Source organism: Chiloscyllium punctatum, chromosome 11 (genome assembly GCF_047496795.1).
Source record: "Chiloscyllium punctatum isolate Juve2018m chromosome 11, sChiPun1.3, whole genome shotgun sequence".
Taxonomy (NCBI): Eukaryota; Metazoa; Chordata; class Chondrichthyes; order Orectolobiformes; family Hemiscylliidae; genus Chiloscyllium; species Chiloscyllium punctatum.
The window spans coordinates 88,939,681-88,962,071 of record NC_092749.1 but is presented as its reverse complement, the minus strand read 5'-3'; the positions used below and the strand labels follow the sequence as shown (position 1 = coordinate 88,962,071).

General features: G+C 39.9%; 1 protein-coding gene across 4 annotated transcripts in view; it reads left to right on the top strand.

Moving 5' to 3' along the window:
- Positions 1 to 22,391, top strand: part of prkn (parkin RBR E3 ubiquitin protein ligase) — a 1,117,394-nt gene that overhangs the window by 140,542 nt on the left and 954,461 nt on the right. For all 4 annotated transcript variants that reach the window (XM_072581208.1, XM_072581206.1, XM_072581207.1 and 1 more), the window contains exon 2: positions 22,128 to 22,291. In XM_072581208.1, the coding sequence (XP_072437309.1) occupies positions 22,128 to 22,291 (164 nt within the window). The remainder of the gene's footprint in view (positions 1 to 22,127; positions 22,292 to 22,391) is intronic.

Sequence of the window (22,391 nt, the reverse complement as noted above, 5' to 3'; positions counted from 1 at the left end):
GAAGACAATCTTAAATTTGTGAATTATCCTTTCAAAGTCTATACTGAAACCTCTGATTAACCTGCATATTTCAAAGTGTTCATCAATTTTATCTAAAATAATCAATTCTTAAGAGTTGCCTACAAATAAAATTAGGTTACCTGGTTTATTTATCCCATTTACTCTCCTTGGGCAGTTATGCCAAATGGGCTACCCTTCAGACTTGCATTAAAATTGGATATTGAAGGAAGGTCGAAATGGTTGTGGAGTCCTCTTCTTGTGAATTTAAAAGCCTAGCAAGCGTGTCACCACTCAAGCCACTTAAATGAAATTGTTTTCATCCAGATATTTGTCGAGTAGCAACGTATGCTATACACAAAAACACTATCAATGCACATGTATTTTTATTGAGGTGGTCATGTTTTCTTTCAGAACCTGTTCATGATTTTTTAGGAATTTGTGTGAATCTTCACAAGTTGATTGTTCTACACAGCAATCAGAAGAATCCTTAGCCTAAAGTAAAAATTCACAGAAAGAGGGGAATGCTAGTTTTATTTATACCTGTATTGAGTAAAGTACATTGACCTTGTTCCAACCGGACCCTAGGTGAGATTCCCCAAGTTACCACAGTTCTAGATGGTCACCCCAACATTTAAAGGTCCTGGGTGAGGAAGGATGAACTACCTTCCCTTCTTTTTTTAAACACCACCTGGTTGGTTGCAACAAAGTTATTTTAAAGAGAATCCATCCCTTCTGAATGTGTTTCTCATAGACCAAATGAATTTAAGTTTTAAATGAGCCAATTTAATTAAGCTTTTTTGAGTTAACAGAAGAGTAGTCAGTGACCACAAAAAGAAGAAAAGAACAAAACACATAACCAAATATTAGGAATAAGAAGTGAGTTAACAAGAACAGTTAAAAGATAGAGGGAACAGTCTCCCTGGGTGGTTTGAGAAGAATAGATGGTGAAACATTCATTGTTGAACAATTGCTTTTGAGATTCTTGGCTTTGCAGTTAGTTGAAATTGTTTTGTCGTGTTTCCTTTTTGTGGTGGTTGGCCAGCAGCACTCAGAGCAAACGTATCCTTCTCAAAGCAAGTCATATCAGACTCAAAACATTAACTGTTCACATGCTGCCAGACCTCTACATTTCTACAGCATTTTCTGTTTTTATTTCAAAGTATTTTTATCCATTTCTCCTGACTGTCCAATTTGCTTCCAGCACTCAGAGCAAGAGAGTCCTTTTACCTGTAACTCAGGGGTGACCAGTGGGTGATTTCTTCACTGTGACCGTCAGAGCACGCACACACCTGAATGCAGGCCTTGGCTTTTAGCCCCTTTTTTGGTATAATCCTGGAAGGGCAAAACACCAAACATTTCTGTGGAAGGTAGCGTTCTGTTGAGAGATGGGGGGGTGGGGGTGGGGTTAACATCCCTGTCTGCCTCTCCTGTTACGTTTGTTCCTCTGTTTGATGTTTCTGTGACATTCTACAGGAAAAACATTCCATGGGTCGCACATAGGTCTTTGCCAGACAGCAATGAATTTGCATTCACTGTTTTGTTTTGATTGTAACAGTCCTCCTTTTGTTTTGTAAAAAGGAATTGTAATTCGAAATTAAAAATATCCAGAATGCTTTAAGGTTCTGATCAGTATCATGCGAATCTAAAAGGTTAACTCTATTTCTGTCTCTGCATATTTTGTATGATTTGTTGAATATTTCCAGCATTTTCTGTTTTAAAGATTTCCAGCAATTCACAATATTTTACTTTTGCATTATCTACATTTCCACAATTCGTCTGTCAGCTTGTATCCAGACCGACATTGGAGATCCAGACATTAAAAAAATTAGCAAATTTAATTTTGATAACTGAAATTTGCAGGTTGATTCTCAATGGAAAAATTGGGTGAAGCTGAAATACTCATTGAAATTCATAGAATGTCAAGTAAAACAGCTGTTTTCTACTTACCTATTTGTTTAATTATTTTACTTGTAAACTGTTTATTTAACAATGCTGTTACAGAAGTGAATTAATATGGTGAATCACCCACGATCCTGATTTTGAATGAATTCCCTAAATAGTCTTTTTAACAATTTCATCAAATTTGAATATTAATTACGTTGTATTCTAAACTGTATTGAATAATGACTTTGTTATAAATACAATATGCATTATTTCCTGGCAGTCAGTTGCTAATTATCACTGACTAAACCTGTGGTGATTACATTACAAGAGTTAATTATTAAGTATATTTATCACAGCACATCAAGGATGTGGATTTCACTAATCATTGGATATGCTTCTCCAGCAGGGATAACAAAACCAAAATGGAAAATATTGTTATAAAGCAAAATATAATGGCTACTGGGGATTTCTAAGAGGGCTGTAATTTTGTCCTGGATTTTGAATCTTCATTTTTCTGTGTTTTTTATGATTTCATCTGAATTCCTTGTTGACATTCCGACCTACAGTGTGTTCACCTCGGTAACGCTGACTTGCCACAGTTATGAGATTGTGAAGTTTTTCCACACATAGAAATGCTAACAGATTAGCAAATCACAGCACAAATTGCAGTTCTCCCAAGTACTAACTAATTGAATCTAACCAGATGAGTTAATTTTTATATTCTGAAAGGTCTTGTCTTTTTCAGCTTGCCTAATCTGATTTAGATGTCAGTCATGGTTCAATGATAGTATTTTGCCTCTGAAGCTTAAGTGTTGGTTACATACTTAAGGTCCACTTTCCAGTGAAGAACACTGGGAGTCCTGCACTGTAAAGAAGTGCTATCTTTGGATGAAACATTAAACTTAGGCATATATGTTATATAAGATCAGACGACAATATTTTAAAGAAGGGCAGGGGAGATTACTGCTGGATAATATTTGGTACTAAAATAGTTCATTGTGTTATCTCAATGCTGCCAGAAAAATCATACTGTGTGCAAATGTTTGCTGCTTTTTCAATATTGTAACTGTGACTACAGTTTGTTGAATGCCGTATGACATCACAAGATTGTCAAAAGCACTATAGAAATGCAAGTTCTTTTTTCCAAAGTTCTATAAATGATACACAGGGTCTTTATAATTACAGATTGAAAATGGGCAGGAGGTACTTGGAAACTACCTGCCATTCTTTGCCAACATTAATTTTGGTCATTTTCATGCCTTGGAGAAAGTGAGGACTGCAGATGCTGGAGATCAGCTGAAAAATGTGTTGCTGGAAAAGCACAGCAGGTCAGGCAGCATCTAAGGAGCAGGAGAATCGATGTTTCTGGCATAAGCCCTTTTTCAGGAATCCTGAAGAAGGATTTTCCAGCAACACATTTTTCAGATTTTAATGCCTTGGCTTGGTTTACATTTTGCTAGTTAGCTGTGGAACAGCAACAGCAACAGTAACAGAAGGATGACACATAGGGCCTAGGGAAAAGCATTTTAGGCAGTTCAAGTTCCCCACCCTTCCCAGTACACTGATATTCTTTTTCTTCATGCAGTTATTTAATTTCCTTTCGAAAAGACAATTAACTTTGCCTCCAGCAATCTTTGAAACCATCCATTACCAATCATTATTCACTGCATTAAAAACATTTTCTTTTGTTACCTTTGTTTTTTTTCCCAATAAGCTTAAACCTATGTCCTCGGACTTTCAACCTCTCCTTTTAATAGACACATTTTCTATCCTCTCAACCACCTCTAAGGAGGTTGACTGCAATCTCTCCAAAATGCTGTCATCCCACATTTCTGGAAGCAGTATACTCAAGTCACGTTGCCGTAGTCTTACCAGACTATAGGGTTGCTCTCTCATTAGAGAGAGATGACTGTAATTTAACCGTAGGGTCACCACATCTCAGATGAGGGGAGAGAAGTTGATAAGGAGAGTCCTCCATGGTAACCTCAGAGGGTATGGGGATTGAACTCACACTGTTGGCGTCACACTGATTTGCAAAGCAAATGTCAAGCTAAACTGACCCCTGAACTTAGAACATAGAACATAGAACAATACAGCACAGAACAGGCCCTTTGGCCCACGATGATGTGCCGAACTTCTAACCTAGATTAAGCACCCATCCATGTACCTATCCAAATGCCGCTTAAAGGTCGCCAATGATTCTGACTCTACCACTCCCACGGGCAGCGCATTCCATGCCTACACCACTCTCTGGGTAAAGAACCCACCCCTGACATCTCCCCTATACCTTCCACCCTTCACCTTAAATTTATGTCCCCTTGTAACACTCTGTTGTACCCGGGGAAAAAGTTTCTGACTGTCTATTCTATCTATTCCTCTGATCATCTTATAAACCTCTATCAAGTCACCCCTCATCCTTCGCCGTTCCAACGAGAAAAGGCCGAGAACTCTCAACCTATCCTCGTACGACCTATTCTCCATTCCAGGCAACATCCTGGTACATCTTCTCTGCACCCTCTCCAAAGCTTCCACATCTTTCCTAAAGTGAGGCGACCAGAACTGCACACAGTACTCCAACTGTGGCCTAACCAAAGTCCTGTACAGCTGCAACATTACTTCACGACTCTTGAATTCAATCCCTCTGCTAATGAACGATAATACTCCATAGGCCTTCTTACAAACTTAAGAAGAAAACTAATTTTTTCTTCACCCTCTTAGACTTACACATCCTTCTTAAGGTTTGGTGCTCAAAATTAAACATGATGGGTGGAATCTTATAGAGGTCTGAACAATGTGAGCTGTTTTAGTATCTGTGGCAGAATCAGATGAGAAATGTGATGAGGCCCATCTCAATGTTGGGAGCATCTTCTTATATCTTCTGTGCTATTCACAAGTGACATGATGAGTTTCTTGTGAGTTACCAAGTAAGGGGAATTATTTCTTGTTAAAAACCTTGTTGATGGCCCAACTCACTTCATTCAAATTCAGCATTTTATCTTAAAAATCTGACAAAACTCTACACGGAAAGCAGAGCAGTTACGTGGTTAATTCAGTTTGCTGCTTGCTCCAGAGGGCTTCCAAGTTGGACACTGAGCACCAACGTGGCAGAGCATGCTTCATGGACACCTGCCAAATGCATCCCATAACACTCTTGATACGTGCCAGCCTCTGGAAACACTCTTGGCACATCTCTTATCTAATTACAAGAAGTTTCTGTACTTCAATGCTGCACCTCAGGTTGCATTGACAGCTCCAAATGAGACGTGCACCCAGCTCATCGACTGGAACAGACTACATCTCTGGGCTCTTTGCTTGTTGTCATAGCGCACACTCACTTTCAGCCTATCTGGATGCTCACAGCTTCTCTGCCTTGCATTATTTTACCTTGCCTTTTTGCATTTTACCCCTTCAGCCAGAGTTAGAATGTTCATATTACTTCTGTCTTACCTTGCCATTTAATGCAGATAAAAAAGAAGGAAGCTTGTCATGGTTGTCAACAGGCCTTAATCTAGTCAAGTGAGGTAATATTCTGTCAGGTTGTCTTGGAACAGACATGAAGTGCTGTCAATGATAACAGTTTATAGGATTGGAACTGGTCAAAGTCAGGTTGGTGTCCACATAAAAAAATTGAGGAGCCAAGTGATGGCCAGCCCACCATTCACCTTCAGTCTTTCTACTCTTTTGGTGAGTGTATTCCTCCTATAATAAGAGGAGTCAGGAATTATGGGATTTGAAAGTGGTGGCACAGCTATTACTTCTGATGCAAGTGGCGAGGACTCCTATGTGATTGACTATTCAGTGCCGAGGGGATGCAAGGTTAGTGGTGTAAGGGGTTGGAGTTGCTTATAGCGAGTGAGGGAAATGGTGCAGGCATTAGTTGTAGAGCACGAGCTTTTTGTGGTGGGTAGGTATAGTAGCAGAAAAAGTGAGTGTTAGATATCAGTGAGGTGATGGTAGTGTTTACACTGGTGGAGAGAAGAGTGTAATTGACATTTTTCCTACAGTGCTGGGCATTCTTCCAGACACCTGACACTACTTAAACCCTGCACCAGACTGACACTGTCTGGTGGAGTGGTCTCTACGGCTGTTCCAGGGAGGAGTCCCACCTGTACACCATCCTGATGAGGATTCTGTGTGTACAGCAGGGTACTGATTTCACCCTGCCTGCTACGCTCAAGGCAAATATCAGGACCGTGCGGTGCAACTCCAGACTGGCTTTGTTTGTCCAGATGCACAACAGGTTTTTAAAAATGGAGTGGATGCAAGGATGCCAGTGAATTCTGAGTGGCCACTTGTTCTTGGAACAGCATGTGGTAAAATGGGGCACAAATTGAATGAAACCGACAACATAGGGTCTAGGTAGGTAGTTAATGAGGGAGGTTTGGCAGATACACGAGAACACTTGCCATGCTTTGCAGTAGAATTTCCTCCAAAAAGCTCGACACTATTCAGACTTAGCCAAAAAAACCTGTAGTATCTGGTACAGTGATGTTATTGTGGTAGAACCAAAGTTTAAGATTTAATCTAACCTCCTTGCTGTTGTGTACAGTTCATCTATTTTGTTAAGCTGGTTTGCTTTTTCAACTACTTTCTCAACATGACCTGCCACCTTCATTGATTTGTGCACACACTCCACAGGTCTCAATATTTCTGCAGCCCTTTTACTTTGTACTGCCTCTCTTTGTTCTTACTACCAAAATGCCTCACTTGGCCCTTCTGAGTTAAATTGAGTGTGCCACATATTAGTCTGTTTCACCAGTCTGTGTCTGTTCCCTTGAAGTCTATCACACCCTCCTCAGTGATTATAGTACTATCATATTTGCAAAGTTTGAAGTAGTACCCAGATAGCTCAATTTTAAGTAATTAATATATATGATAAAATCAATGAATCTCCTGTAGAACCTCACTGTGCACCTTGTAAAACATTCTTTTAACACCAGTGTCTGTTACATGTCCTTTAGCCAACTTCATAATTGTTCCATTATTTACCCTCCTATTCCACAAAATTCAGTTTTGCTAACAAGCTTATTATGTTGGGCTTAAAACCTTTTGGAAGTCCATGTATACTTAGCAACCACATTAACCTCATCTCTATTATCTCATTAAGAAAAACTGAATCAAATTAGTTAAACACCATTTGCCTTTATCAAATCCTCACTGGTATTCCTTGATTAATCCACATTAGTCTGAGCAATTGTTAATTTTGTCCTGGATAATCATTTCTAAAGGTTTCTGCACCAAGGTTAAATTGACTGGCTTGTAGTTGCTGAGTTTACCTTTGCACATTTTTTGAGGAAGGGTGCAACATTTACAATTCTACAATCTTCTGGCATCACTCCCAGGGGACAAATTGGAAAATGCTCTGCAGTTTCTTTTCTTGCTTCACTCAACAACCAAAGATGCATTCCAAGCAGATCTGGTATTTATCTAGTTTTGTTACAGTGAAGCTTTCAAGCACCTTCAATTTATCAATTTTTAGTCCATTCAATTGCCTCAGCTATCTCCAGGTTATGGGAGAACAGAAAATTGGTTGGTTTCTACATTAAACTATTTGAAAAGTGAAGGGGAAATGTTCCCATAGGGCATTTCTTGGACCAGCTGGTAGAAACCTGGATTATGTTTTGTAGGGACTTAATCCCATCTTGGTTATGTCATTAAAATGGTTTGAGTTGTTTTCTAAGCAGTTTTATTTTTAAGAACTGTTTAGGTTGCTCATGGACTACCTACCTGTCAGCAAAATTGTGGTTAAGGTCCATTTTATGTCATAGGACCATGATTGACATATTATAATTAACCTCTTCTCTGAAGCATGTAGGTACTCATAAGAAATATCTAAGGACGGTACCCAATATAATCACAGAGGCACGTGATGAGTCACTGTCTGTAAATGGAGCTAGAGAGCAAAGGGACAGGGTATTGCAGATCTCACCTTACCAGAAGGCAGGGTCACTTGCTCTGTTCCAGAGATCTCTGATGCAGTCTTTGAGGACTCATGCTAGCATGGAAGGCTGCTGTGTACACACAAGGAGATACCTGCATAGCTTGCCAACTGAATTAGCTCCACAAAGACTAGTATCCTATCACCAAGTCAACCTTTATTTATGCAACCACAACATTGACCCAGCTAGCATAAGTGTTTAAAACTTTATTTATATTCCGCCACCAGGAAGAAAGAAAACACTCGAGGGGCTGGTGAGAAGCAGTGCCCTTCTCAAAAGGCAACGCTGCGTGATCAAACAGTGAAGGGGAGGGCAGGGATTAAATCAAAATAGAGTTGGAGGGGGAAATAATACACTCCACTCCCTGCAGTGCCCACCTCTCCAATACTCCTGTTCATTTTTTAAAATTTTGTTTTTCTTGCTCTGAGTAAACAGAACCTCTGGCACTCCTGCTTATTTTTTTTCTCTTTACCCCCACAATATTGCCTAACTGTGGTAGTGCTTACTTTTCCCCAGCACCCATGTCATGTGTAAGACACAGTGAAAGACACAAGGTTTATAAATCTTTAATCAATTTCCACCACCCGGAAGAAAAGAAACACTCAAGTGGCCTGTGACAAGCAGTGCCCTTCACATCAAAGTGCAATGCTGTGTGATCAAACAGTGAAGGGGAGGGCAGGGATTAAATCATAATAGAGTTGGAGGGGGAAATAATACACTCCACTCCCTGCGGTGCCCACCTCTCCAATACTCCTGTTGATTTTTTTTCTTTTTTTTTCGCAGTAGTGCTTTTTTTCTCCCCAGCACCCATGTTGTGTGTGTGCAGGTGTGAGACACAGTGAAAGACACAAGGTGCACAAATCTTTACTCCTGTTGATTTTTTTTTACCCTCACACTACCACCTAACTGCGGTAGTGCTTATTTTCTCCCCAGCACCCATGTTGTGTGTGTGCAGGTGTGAGTCGCAAGGCGTATGAATCTTTATTCAATTTCCACCACCAGGAAGAAAGGAATTTTACTCCTGTTGATTTTTTTCTTTTTTTCTTCTTGTGATCAAACCATGAAGGGGAGGAATCTCTGGGTTTTTTTTATATTTAACCCCCACACTACCGCCTAACTGTGGTAGTGCTTATTTTTTTTTCCCCCAGCACCCATTGTGTGTATGTGTGCAGGTGTGAGACATAGTGAGAGACACAAGGTGTACGAATCTTTATTCAATTTCCACCACCAGGAAGATAGGAATTTTATTCCTGTTGATATGTCAGCCAGGGTTACCTGACTGGACCAAGTTAACAGCCTCAATCAGGGAAATCATTTTCCGTGAGATCTACCTGGCTGACCTCATTCCAATCACTACATCCCTACCTCTCTAAGTCCTGGGACATAGGCACGTTCTTTTCCCTGCAGCTTCTCTTTGTACCAGTCCCAGTTCTGCAAACTCTGCCACTTATACTGGCAGTGTGTACTGGGATGAGCCTGACCTTTGCACCAGGAGCATCTTGAAAGAAATTCTTCAGGTAATAACAGTGTCAAGTCTGTGACATCTTATATGTCCATCTTATACTCAGAGGTTTCTTTAACGCTAGACAGATGGGGAGAACCCATTAGAACTGCCAACCTTGCCAGATGTTCTAAGGGACTGAGCATGTTTTGCTTCTGCCACCTTTGCAAGGTTGCAGCTTTCATCTGCTCCATGTGCTTGTCCTGGACTGCCTCTGTTACCCAAATTTGGTATGTCATGGGACCTGACCTCGCGTCGACCATGCCTCTTATCAATGCAGAGGAGTCTTGTGTCAGCATTGGCATTCCCAATGCTGTTTCATCATGACACCCCACCACAACCTTACTCCTAAGGTCCAGGAAGATCAGGTTTAAACTGGTGCAGAATCTTTCGCCATTAGCCACTCTGCAGGAGCTGTCTCTGTAGTTGCATGAAAGGTGATCCAATTATCAAACCAAAACTGGAATGTTTTGGTTTCGAGTGAACTCAGTGCAAGTCTAACCACTTTGAATGGGTGTCCACAGTGACTAAAAGCATAAAGCTCTTGAAAGGACTGGCATAGCCGATGTGCAGCTGAGTCCAGGGTTCAATGTAGGGGAAATGCTGATCGTAATTTTTGTCTTTGTTGATACTGCCCCACAACACGGCTTTTGTCGGTGCCCAGTCCTGGCCTCCAGACATAACATCGTGACAATATTTTCATTCTGGAACATATCTATTGGCTCCCTTCTATCTTCTCTGATTGAGGTATCCTCAAAACACTAACAAATTAGTCAAACACAATTTCCCGTTCATAAAGCAATACTGACTCTGCTTGATTAGATTATGAATTTCCAAATGTTCTGCTATTATTTTCTTCAGATTTGATTCCAACAGTTTTCCAATAATAGGCAAATCGGCCATAGTCACCCACTTTTTGCCTTGCTCCTTTTTTGAATAGAGGTGTCATTGTATTGGCAATTCTTGCATTCAAGATGGCAGCAGCGTAGAATGCTTCAGATGAAGCTTGTCCACTCATCCGTTTTCTTTTCTTCTATTTCTTTCTTCACTTATGTGTTCTTCTTCCTTCTCTTTTTTTTTCTTTGCTTGGCCATGGATTCCTGGCCACTCACTCCTGGCCTCCAACCTCCTGACCTGCCATGGCGGCTTCCCAACCAGGTGTGACCATTTCCTGGTGTGGCATAGCGGCCTCCTGGTTTGGTGTGGCAGACTCTTGGCCCATTGTGACAGATCTCTGACTTGGTGGTCTCGCAGTGGCCTAACTTGGCAATCTCGCAGTGGCCTAACTTGGCGATCCCTTGGCACAGTGTGGACTTCTAATCTTGAGGTGATTCCCTGAAGTGCAGTCCCACCATGGCCAAACACTTAAGAAAGACTGTAATGTTTGAACTTTAAGCTTTACTTCTTTATTTTCTACTTAAATCTCAGAAGGTCTGCAGTGTGTTACTTTTAATCTTATTGCATATGTTTAATGCCATACTATAATTACTGCAATGTTTAACTTTTAACTTTATTCTTTCTTTCTACCTTGTTCTTAAGATTCTGTACCTAGGTACTTGTACCTTAGATGGTGCCTTGTGTGGGGACGTTATACATTTTTCACTGTACTCCTATATTTTTGTGCTTTAGCACGTGTGCCAATAAAATCAAACCAAAAATCAAATCATTCCTTATTTCTACAGAATCCAAGGATTTTGCAAAATTACAACCACTATCTCTGTAGCTACCTCTTTTAGTATCCTGGGATACAAGCTCAGCAGCTTTCCATCTTTCAACTTGTAATCTGGGGTAGGATTTGCAGGAGAAAATGAAAACAAAATAGTGTACACATTACTGTGGTGTATTCGAACAACTCAACCAATTGACTGATAAACACTTGAAAAGAGAAAGGGCAGTTTCACTTTTTTTATGTGGATCTTTTGTTCAAACCTAGTTTTCTGTTTATGCTTCATGTTTTCAAATATTTGTTTCTTGTTATGTCCAGGAGGAATGACTATACCAACAGTGCAAATGTACTAGATAAACAAGCACACTTGAAATGATAGTTCTGGTGAATGAGTTTGGATCAATAACAATGTCTATTGATTACAATTCATCCCCTACACAGGAAAACAATGACTACTCCAAACTAGTTCTGGAACAGTACAATCAGGATGTGGTTTTTAAAAAAAAAAGTCAATTATCGTTCTTACAACTTCTCGATATTTGCAGAAGTTTCCCAAAGGAAATTAATTTAAACCCAATAATTTGTTCAAATCTAGAATATAGTATTTATATTAGATAAATAAATTTACATGAGTAAGTAAAGCAAGACTAATCAAAAAACACATGATGGTTGCAACTACTTTTAATTTATAAGACTTCATTGTAACATTTTGATTTATCTTTAGTGAAAAGACAAACTAAAATTTACCTGATAGCAATCAACTTGTATTCAATTAATATTCAGTATGTTGAAAGAGAAATAGGTATCACAAAGGTCAAAAAGACAACTTGCACTGAATAGACTATTGTTTTGTACTTAATGACATTAACTGATTTCCCAGCGTACATGTTTTCACACAATAATGTAACCTAACAATCAGATGTCTCTGCACTAGTTGTCGTGATTAATGGCTGAACTAAGCATCCATCTGCTTCACTGAATCCATCGATGTCAAAGGATGTATTTTTATTGCATTGAACAGCTCAGGGATAAATTGATTTTCCTTGTATAATGGTTACAAATTCATTTGTTTATAAACTCTCTAAGTGGAGCAGATGTAGGCATTCAGCCCATTGAGTCTGCTCTGCCATCCAATGAGATCATAATTAATGTGGTAATCCTCAATGCCACTCTCCTGCATTCTCCATGTAATCATTGAATCCCTTTCTGATTAAAAATCAATCAATCTCAGCCTTAACTATACTGAACAACCCAACTTCCATATTTTAAAATCACACAACACCAAGTTATAGTCCAACAGATTTATTTAGAATCACTAGCTTTTGAAGCGCTGCTCCTTCATCAGGCGGTTGTGGAGAAACACTTAAGAGCTTATACTCCACAAACACTATCACCTGATGAAGAGCGGCGCTCCGAAAGTTAGTGTGCTTCCAATTAAACCTGTTGGACGATAACCCGGTGTTGTGTGATTTTTAACTGTCTTGATCATGCTTGTCTTCACCACTTATCTTCCACCACCCCCCTATTTTTGTGTCATCTGCAAACTTAGCTACAGTACGTTTACTTTCCTCATCTAAGTCATTAATATATATTGTAAATAATTGTCACCAGTGATCCTGTGACACTCAGTTGGTTACAGGTTGCCATCCTGAACATATATCCCTATCCTAACATTCTGTCTTCTAATAGTTAGCCAATTCTCCATTCATGCTAATATACTACCTCCAACACCATGGGATATTTTCTTATTAAATAGCCTAACCTGTTGTAACTTATCAAACACCTTCTGGAAATCCAAATATATCACATTTACTACTTCTTTATCAATCCTACTTGTTACCTCCTCAAATAATTTTAAGAGATTTGTTAGGCTGATTTCCCCTTCATGAGGTCTTGCTGACGACTTGATCATATTACTTATTTCTAAATGCTATTGTAACATTTTCCCAGCAACAGTTGTTAAGAGGCTTGTGGTTATACTTCTGTATCCCTCACCTTTTGGTCAGCTTTTGCTGTTTTTTTTAACCTTCCCAATCCTCTGGCTTACTACTAATGTTTGCCACATTGTGTTAAATTTTAATCATTTGAATGCTACTCATAACATAACTTTGTTAACTAGTTAATAACATTCATTGTTAACTAGTGTTGGCTTATCCCCTTCCTATAATCCTTCTTTCCCACTGGGATATTTCCTTTTTGTGAGCCATGAACTATTCTTAAATATCTGCCCTCGTTCCTCAATAATCTTTGCTGTTAAACTCCTTTCCCAGACCACTCCAGCTAGCTCTCCCCTCAATTCTTCGTAACATGTACAGTAGTGAAATTTTTTTTTTATGAAGAAACTGGTTTGCAGTAATGATCAAGGAATCAGATTTGGTTGTGGTTCAGTTGGCAGTGCATTTGCATCTGACATGCAAGGTTCCAATTTCAAGCTACACGATAGGACCTGACTGCTGAACCAAAGCTGATGCTGTAGAGCCATACTGAGGGAATATGATTTTTTTAAAAAAACATTGATTCATGGGATATGGGCATCAATGGCTAGGCCAACATTTATTGCCTATCCCTCATTGTCAGGAGGTGGTGATAATGAGTTGTCTTAATGTTATAGAGTCATACAGCATTAAAACAGACCCTTTGATTCAAGTAGTCCATGCTGACCATGTTCCCAAACTAAACTAGTCCAGTTGCTGTATTTGGCCCATATCCCTTTAAACATTTCCTATTTTTTTTTGCTCAGCCTTCTCCAATTTAATAATATTCTTTCTATAGCAAGGTAACCAGAATGGCACACAATACTCCAGAAGAAGCCTGGACAACCTCAAAATGATGTCCCAACTAAAATACTCAAAAGTTTTCTTGAACTGCACAGTCCTATAGTTTAGGAATACCCACAGTGCTGTTAAGATGCGTGTTCCAGGATGTTGGCCCAGTAAAAATGAAGAAATGGTGGTGTCATTCCAAGTCAGATGGTGTGTGACTTGGACCTTTCAGTTGATGGTGTTCCCATGTATTTGCTGCCTTTGTCCTTCTGGTTGTGTATTTGGAAGGTGCTCCTTTGGGAGCTTTTGTGAGCTACTGCAGCACATCTTGCATGTAGGACATTCTCCGACCACTGTGCACCGTAGTTAAGGGATCTGTAGTTTAGGCCATGTGTTTGCAAACTTACATTTCAATGTGAGAATATGGAAGCTGCAAAATTTTGTTATCCAGTTCTTGCTATTGAATGTGATTTGTGAAATAGGAACTTCAGATTTCATATTTAAATTCCTTGTTCTCATGATACCTGTTTACTGACATGACAAGGAAGCAGTTAGTGCACACTGTGTGATGCTCACTACTGCTTGAGACTATAATTTTTAATCTTCACTCATGGACAATGTTACCTGTCATTGAAGTGAAAATTGAAATCAGGTGAACGGCATTAATGATCAGTGGACGGATGATTACTACAATTTCTCTGGTGGGGTCTCAAAACCCAAAGAAATAGTAGCTTACTTCCTGCCTACTTTGCACACAGTTACAGCTATTTTTGTGAAGTGGTTGTACAGTGACTTTTGATCCATCAACAAGGTTCCAACTTCCTTTCAGTGTGTCTGACTTGCATGCTCGACCTTGGATTCTCAACCTTTCCTCCCTCCCATATTTCATTTTCCTTTTCTGTCATTGGAATTAAAGGGGTCAATCACATTTCAGCCTTCTCCTTTTTCAAATGAACCTCTTTACATAACTATTACTCTCTACTTTATCTCCACAACTCATGACTTTGGCCCTGTACCCTTGTATAGACCAGAGTTACCATGACCTGTTTGAACATTTCTTCCAGAGTTCCCAATACCCCGCACTTTCATCATGAGGTCTCACCCTCTACAATTGCCCCCATCCCGATTAGCTTTCCCTCAGAGACCCAGCACAATGAAGCCCATGCCCAGATTTGAAAGTTGCCCACTTTCTCCATGATGCCATGACCTTCTGCCAGTAAGCTACCTGGCTGTTACTGACCAACTCTCAAGATTGACTATGGCCACTCCCTAGACTGATTCAACAGGATAGCTCTCTCTGACCATGACCAGTCTTCTGAGTGGTGTTTCAACAGCACTCCAGTTGACTTAACCTGTAATGCTTGAACTGCTTGCACTTGACCTGCAAGAATGACCATGGCTGAAATCTTGGTCGGTGAAGACACAGTTCCCCAATCAAGTAGGAGCAAGTGCCTGACTGACTTTGGCCAACTTCTTGTAGATTTGCTGAATGAGCTCTGAGTGACTGTGATAGTACTTCCTGCTACTGTCACACTTGTTCCTACTAAGGGCTGTTCTCTTTGACTTTCACACATGGCTATTTGCTTCAAGCACATGCATTATGTTTGCCACATAAAGTACGCTACATACAGTAGGTCTGACGTTGATTTAATAGTGCTGCACTGTGGCAAGTTCATTCCCTGCCTGCCTAATAGTTTGATTGTTTGGTACTGCCAACCGTCACAAGCTACCTACTTCTTCTTTTATGCAAAAAAGCATTGCAAGCATCACAGAAGCTTTTATCCTGCAACTGAGCACTAAAGATGTGTGTGCTGAGAAAGCAATGGCAGCCTATAGGTCAGACCTGAAGTCAGTGAGTGTGCGTTAAGAGTGCAATGCAAAGTGGACAGAAGCTGGCAGCATCCAGGTATATGCTAAAGTGTATGTGTGTGCAGAGAATGCAAGCTAAAGAGCCATACGTTGCATGCATAAATGTCAGTACAAAAGCAGCCTATGTAGATGCATGTCTATCCCTGTGCGCAAAGTGACCTGGAAGAAGCATGCAATTTGTAGGTGTCCTCAACCTCCACAGTGAATTGTTCTTCGGTTGAAGTGGTGTTAGGTTAAATACCATTTTAGTGTGGAACAGACCCTCCGAAGAGTAACCCACCCAGACCCATTTCCCTCTGACTAATGCACCTAACACTATGGGCAATTTAGTATGACCAATTCACCTGACCTGCAGGTCTTTGGATTGTGGGAGGAAACTGAAACATCCAGAGGAAACCCACGCAGACACGGGGAGAATGAGCAAACTCCAACAGACAGTTGACCGAGGCTGGAATCAAACCTGGGACCCTGGTGCTGTGAGGCAACAGTGCTAACCACTGAGCCACCGTGCTGCCGTATCTGAGTTAGTCTGAGAGCAGGTATGATGTGACAAGGCTGGTGGTTTGCCTGTGCTGCCTTGTGTGGATGAGAAGTTGATGTGGATGGCAGCCATGGAAAATGCAGGAGTGTTGCTCTGAAGATGCAGTTATACAATGGCCAGGACAAGCATTCATCAAACTGCAGCTGCCAGTTATCCATTCTGATTCACTTGTCAGGAATTTTTGCTGGTTAGTTTCTCAGTGGAGCAGGGGAAGGTTGGAACTAGCATATAATTTGATGAGTTGTGATTTTAATGAGATGTAAATACATGGAAAGAAGATAGTTGCTGCTAGGTTACCACACAAGATCTGAGGGGAAAATCAAAAATTTTCTCTTTATGTCAAGAATCTGATTTTTCCACTTGGAAGAGAGAATCCTCAACATCTGTCTCAATAATCAGGCTGCCATCTCTCCTGAAGCATGTGGACAATCCTCAATAAAATGCATGGCTGATGTGGTTACTTAGTGTACCAATGGTACCTCAAAACCTTGTCTGACTGCGACCGTGGAATCCCTGATCAAACCATGGACATGTAATAAAACCTTGCCCTTGGCTCAAGCTTAAGGCAACATCCTGAGGTTACAACTGTTCTCTAGCAATGCATTGGCTGGTTAGCGAAATTGTCATTAAAACTGTGATGACAGCATCATACGCACAAAGGATGAAGACCTTAGACCTTGCAAATCATGGTTTTTGTACACTTATAAAATCATAGAATCCTTACAATGTGGAAACAGGCCATTTGGCTCAGCAAGTCCTCACCGACTTCTGAATGGCATCCCAGCCAGAACCCCCCTCCACACACTATCCCTGTAACCCAGCATTTCCCCATGGCTAAGCCACTTAGCCTGCACATTGGATACTATGGCAATTTAACAGGGTAATCCAACTAACCGGCGCATCATTGGACTGTAGGAGGAAAACGGATCTTTTTAGAAATTTGAAAATCTCAGTAAAATTGAAGTAAATTGCTGAGTAAACAGGCTTGATTACCTTCCCATAAAATAAAACAAAGAACTGCGGTTGCTGGAAATCTGAAATAAAAATGGAAATTGCTGGAGATACTCAGCAGGTATGGTAGCATCTATGGAGAGAAAGCAGAGTGAGCATTTCATGCCCAGTGACCCTTTTACTGAACAGACTTTGAGGTGTCATTGGTACAATAGGTAGCCACATCAGCCATAAATCTTTTGCGGATTGTCTACATGATTCAGGAGAGATTGAAGTCTTATTGAGACTTTCTTCACTGCATTTGAGTCTGAGGTTCTTTCACCATTCCAGCTGCCCTTTGGAATATCTAGTTCTGATGTAAAGAGGAAAGTTCTGTATCCTCCTGCTTCCAAATAACCCCAGATATTTGGGAAAATACAACTCACAATGTCTTTGTATTTGCAAAAGAGCCAACTATCATCTTTGACAATTTCAATCATCCTTGTTTCCTTCCTTTCAGTAACTCAAGCAATTTTAAAAAAAAATGTAACTTGCAAATTGGGAACTTATCTTTGCTTAAATTTTATAACTAGTACTTTCAATACAAAATTCACTAGTTGGATCTTACTGAATAATTCGCAACCATGAAATGTTTAGAGCCATATGTAAAGATATATGTAACTCCATACCAAATCCTCATTGCATATGAACTTGAGCTCAGAGAATAGAAAGTGAATGGCAGGTTAGTTTTTGGTACTTTTCACTGTGATCAGTAATTATATGGCAGTTTTATTTGTCTTTTATAGACACTATTATTTACATTTTTGAAAAAAATTATTATCATCTACAAAATGAAAAGCATTGAGGCACTTGCATTACACTTTGAACGACAACAGAGGGTGGCATGGTGGCTCAGTGGTTAGAACTGCTGCTTCACAGCACTAGGGAACCATGTTTGATTTCAACCTCGAGCAACTGTCTGTGTGGAGTTCCCACCGATTTTCCCCATATCTGCGTGAGTTGCTGTGGTTTCCTCCCATAGTCCAAAAACATGCAAGTGAGGTGGATTGGCCATGCTAAGTTACCCATAGTTTTCAGCAACATGTAGGTTAGGTGCATTAGCCATGGGAAATGCAGGGTAACAGGGAGAGAGTAGGTGGATGGGTTGGGTGGAATTTTCTTCGGCGGATTGGTGTGGATTTGTTGGGCCAAATTACCTGTTTCCACACTATTGGAATTGTCTAAGAAGACAAATTTTGAATCTGTATTAAAATTTCCAAAATTCTGCTCACTTGTGAAGCTAAATAAAAATCAGAATTTTACAGCTTAACAGAAAAGAAATGGTTAAACAGGATTCCTGGAAACAACTTGAGCAATGAACTGGAGAAAAGTCGCACTGTATCTCTGATGACAACTGTCAATTATCATTAGACTAACTTGAATTAGAATGAAGTGCTTTTGTCTTTTTTAGCTACAAAGAGAGACTGGATAGGATTTTTTTGCCCTTAGAGCAGAGAAGGCTGAAGGGAATCTGATTAAGGTGTACTAAGTTGTGATTTGCATAGACAAGTTGGATATGGAGAAACATTTCCCCTTGGTGGAGAAGTCAATAATGAGGGGCCACAGTTTTAATATCAAGAGCACAAGGTTTACAGGGGATTAAAGGGCTTTGGGTCTGAAGCTCACTGTCTGAAAGGATGGTAGTGGTGGGAATCCTCGACATTGAAGAACTGTTTAGGTGCCTGCGCCCACACCTCCCGCCTCACCTCCACGAAAGGCCCCAAAGGATTCTTCCACATCCGGCAGAGATTTTCCTGCAGCTCGTCACATGTCATCTACTGTGTCCATTGCTCCCGATGTGGTCTCCTCTACATTGGGGAGACAGGATGCCAACTTGCTGAATGTTTCAGAGAACATCTCTGGGACACACACACACTAAACAACACCCCGCCCTGTGGCTAAAGACTTCAATTCCCCCTTACATTAGGCCAAGGACATGCAAGTCCTGGACCTCCTCCACCGCCAGATTCTAGCCACCCAATGCCTGGAGGAAGAACACCTCATCTTCCACCTTGGGACCCTCCAACCACACAGGATCAATGTTGATTTCACCAGTTTCCTCATCTCCCCTCCCCTGACCTTATCCCAAATCCAACCCTCCAACTCGGCGCCGGCCTCTTATCTATCCAACCTGTCTTTCCCACATATCCATTCCACCCTCCACTTCGACCAATCACTATCATTCCACACCTCCATCTAGAGCTTATGCTCAAAATGTTGACTCTTGTGCTCCTAGGATGCTGCCTGACCAGCTTTTTCCAGCAGTACACTTTTTGACTCTGATCTCCAGGATCTGCAGTCCTCACTTTCTCCAACCAGACATAGACAAGTTGTCCAGTGTGGAACTTAATTTGAATTTACCACAATACTCAAATTCTAAAATTCTATCAAATATTAGATAAATGCCATAGTGTCGGAAGATAACCATGGAGAGAGGTGTCATGTTTCACTCTGCTATTTCATCATAAAAGTTAAAGATTCTCAAAAATATGCAATGGTTTCACAGTTTACCTGTCTTCTTAATCCAAGTTGACAGAAAACACAGAACAGGTTTCTGTTCTGACCACAAAAATTTCCAGTTATTACAAGCAATTATACTCCAGCACCAAGCTAACAGTTATGAACCATTGGCATACATCAACAAATGAAAACTATAATCATTTTTAAACTCTCCTTCACAGATAATTAGGCACGAAGAAAGGGTGTGCATGGAGGGAAAGACTGCAAAGACATTTCACTGGTACCTGAGCTATTCATATACTGGTCAGAATACTTCTTGGTGATTCTTTTCCAGATGCTTCCACTAGTTTGCAAGAGGTACAGGGTAGCTGGTTTACTTAAAGAAATCTCTGACATATCAGTTAAAAGTTACAACTTGCAGAAGCTGCTGAAGGAAAGATATGCTTTTTTCTATTCATTTATTACCCAGCTCTAGTTACCCTTCGGCTACTTTGTACCAACTGAAGTTCCATCTATAAACAGCCCCTCAACTTTATATCATCTGCAACCACACTTCAATCACTACACAAACAAATAGCTGTGTAAATGGTGCTTACAATGAGTGTGTGGTTACTTGTTTTTAAAACATGCAGCATTTTCAAAACAGCTATCTTTTGTTTTGAAAAGTTCTTTTTTCATTTTAGTCCACAATTAAAAATATAGGAAAATAAAAATAAAAAGATTTAGCGTATACAGAGGGAAACACAGAAATTCATGGTTAGAATGTATGTTTTTGGCTGTGTCTTAGTTGCGTCCAAGTTTTTTGGAAGGCATTTCACTGTGAAATCTCATGTGTTGTCACTATATCTTACCAAAACTAATGACCCATATCGACTCTATGGCATGTCTCACTTTCAATTTTCACCTCATCTGACTGTGAGCTATACCTGGAACAATTTGCCACTCAGCAGATGTGCTGATACTCAGTAGCAGGCAATCAGTGTCCTGATTTTTGGGCAAGGTTTTGGAGGCCCTGCTGGTTGGAGTAATGCCAACACCATAGCCCTAAACTCTCAACCTTCTCTGGTCACTCTTGAAGTAAATATGTAAGGCCTTGGCAAGATAAACCCGAGAATATTTATGCAGTTTTGGTCTCCTTACTATAGAAAGATATATTTGCCATTGAGGCAAGACAGTTGAGAGTTACAATCAAATATGTTGCCTCCTCTCTGCTATCCATGCTATTAACTCACACTACCTGGTACTGTGCAGTGATATTCTGCCACTTCATTCTTTCTCGAAGAGCAGCTTCATGCTATTTCTGCCTTGCTCTTGTTTGTCAGCGGATTCCCCACTTTCTTGTCTGTAATTGTGAAAGAGCTATCGTTGGCTGTCACAGGAATGCCGTAAATGTGACAGAAACAGCTTTTAAGGAAACTCAAGCTGACAAATCTGGAAATTTCAGATCAACCCACACACAACATTTCAAACAGAGACAGAATAAGATACCTAGACATAGAAAACCCTCTGACATTTTAAGGTTCAATTCCTGCCAGCAAATAGCTGAGGCTTTAAAGTAGCAAGTAAAAATATGCATCCACAATTCCTGCGTATCTGAGCACCTGCTTATGCTTGAGCATATGAAAATGCATCAGTAAAACAAAACGCATTGTCTTTTGATACATTTGAAAAAGAACATAGAATTCTCCTCAACATCTAGTTTCTAAAAGTTCTGTTATTTGTAGAAGCCTTTTAAAGGTTTGTGCCACAGAGTTTCAAACCATATTAATTCATTCACAGGATTTGTGCATTGCTGGCTAGGTTTGCATTTAATGCCCATCCTTAATTGCTATCAGAAAAGTAGTGGTGAATTGATTTCTTGATACTTACACATAGGATATTATTTGTTATCAGCCTACATATTGTGATGAGGTTGATCATTTTTATGATCAGTTTTTGTATTTACTTGACAGGAATTAAATCTTTTAAAAATATTGTGAGTCGTTTGTATTATGTCCACATGCATAAATGCTAATTCATTCTACAAGCAGTAGACTGCAAAAATACAAGCCTGCAGGGTCCTTTGCAAGTTTACTTTATTTGATTTCTTTAACAATTGTAATTTTTCTCAATTCTTCGACACTTTTTGTGGCTTTTAAATTGTAATCAGTTGAGCTCGTTATTTATTGAAATTATATATTCTTGTATTTATTGCACTGTTAATATTGTACATTTACCAGTAGACTTAAGTTATTACTGTTTAAGGAAAGAATAGAAGTCCTCAATAGAAATTCTGCTGGGTGCAAATATGAATTAAATTATTAGAAAGGATGTGCATAGGTTATGAAGAGAAGTTGTTGAGATAACCAGTTTGCCATTTTAAGGGATATCTATCTTGTTATATCACCTGAGACATCATAATTAAACTTTTTAGTTAATTTTAGTTTATAAATTACCTAGAGTACTGATGGGATTATAAACTATATGTTGTCCATTAGTATTGATCTATTATGTATTAATTGATGTTTTGGATCAGTGTTTGTTAGGTTCAATTTGAGCTATGGATTCCCGGTGGAGGTTGATGCAAATGCCAGGATCTTGCAGCTTAAGGAGGCTGTTGCTAAGAGACAAGGAGTTCCATTTGACCAGTTGTGCGCTATCTTTGCTGGAAAGGAGCTGAGGAATGACTTGACACTGCAGGTAAATCCCACTTGAATTTTTCTTTTGTTGCTGGGAGGCTGCCAAGCCTGTGGTTCATAGCTCTAATAATGCCTATCTGACATTCAGATCTCAGATGTCA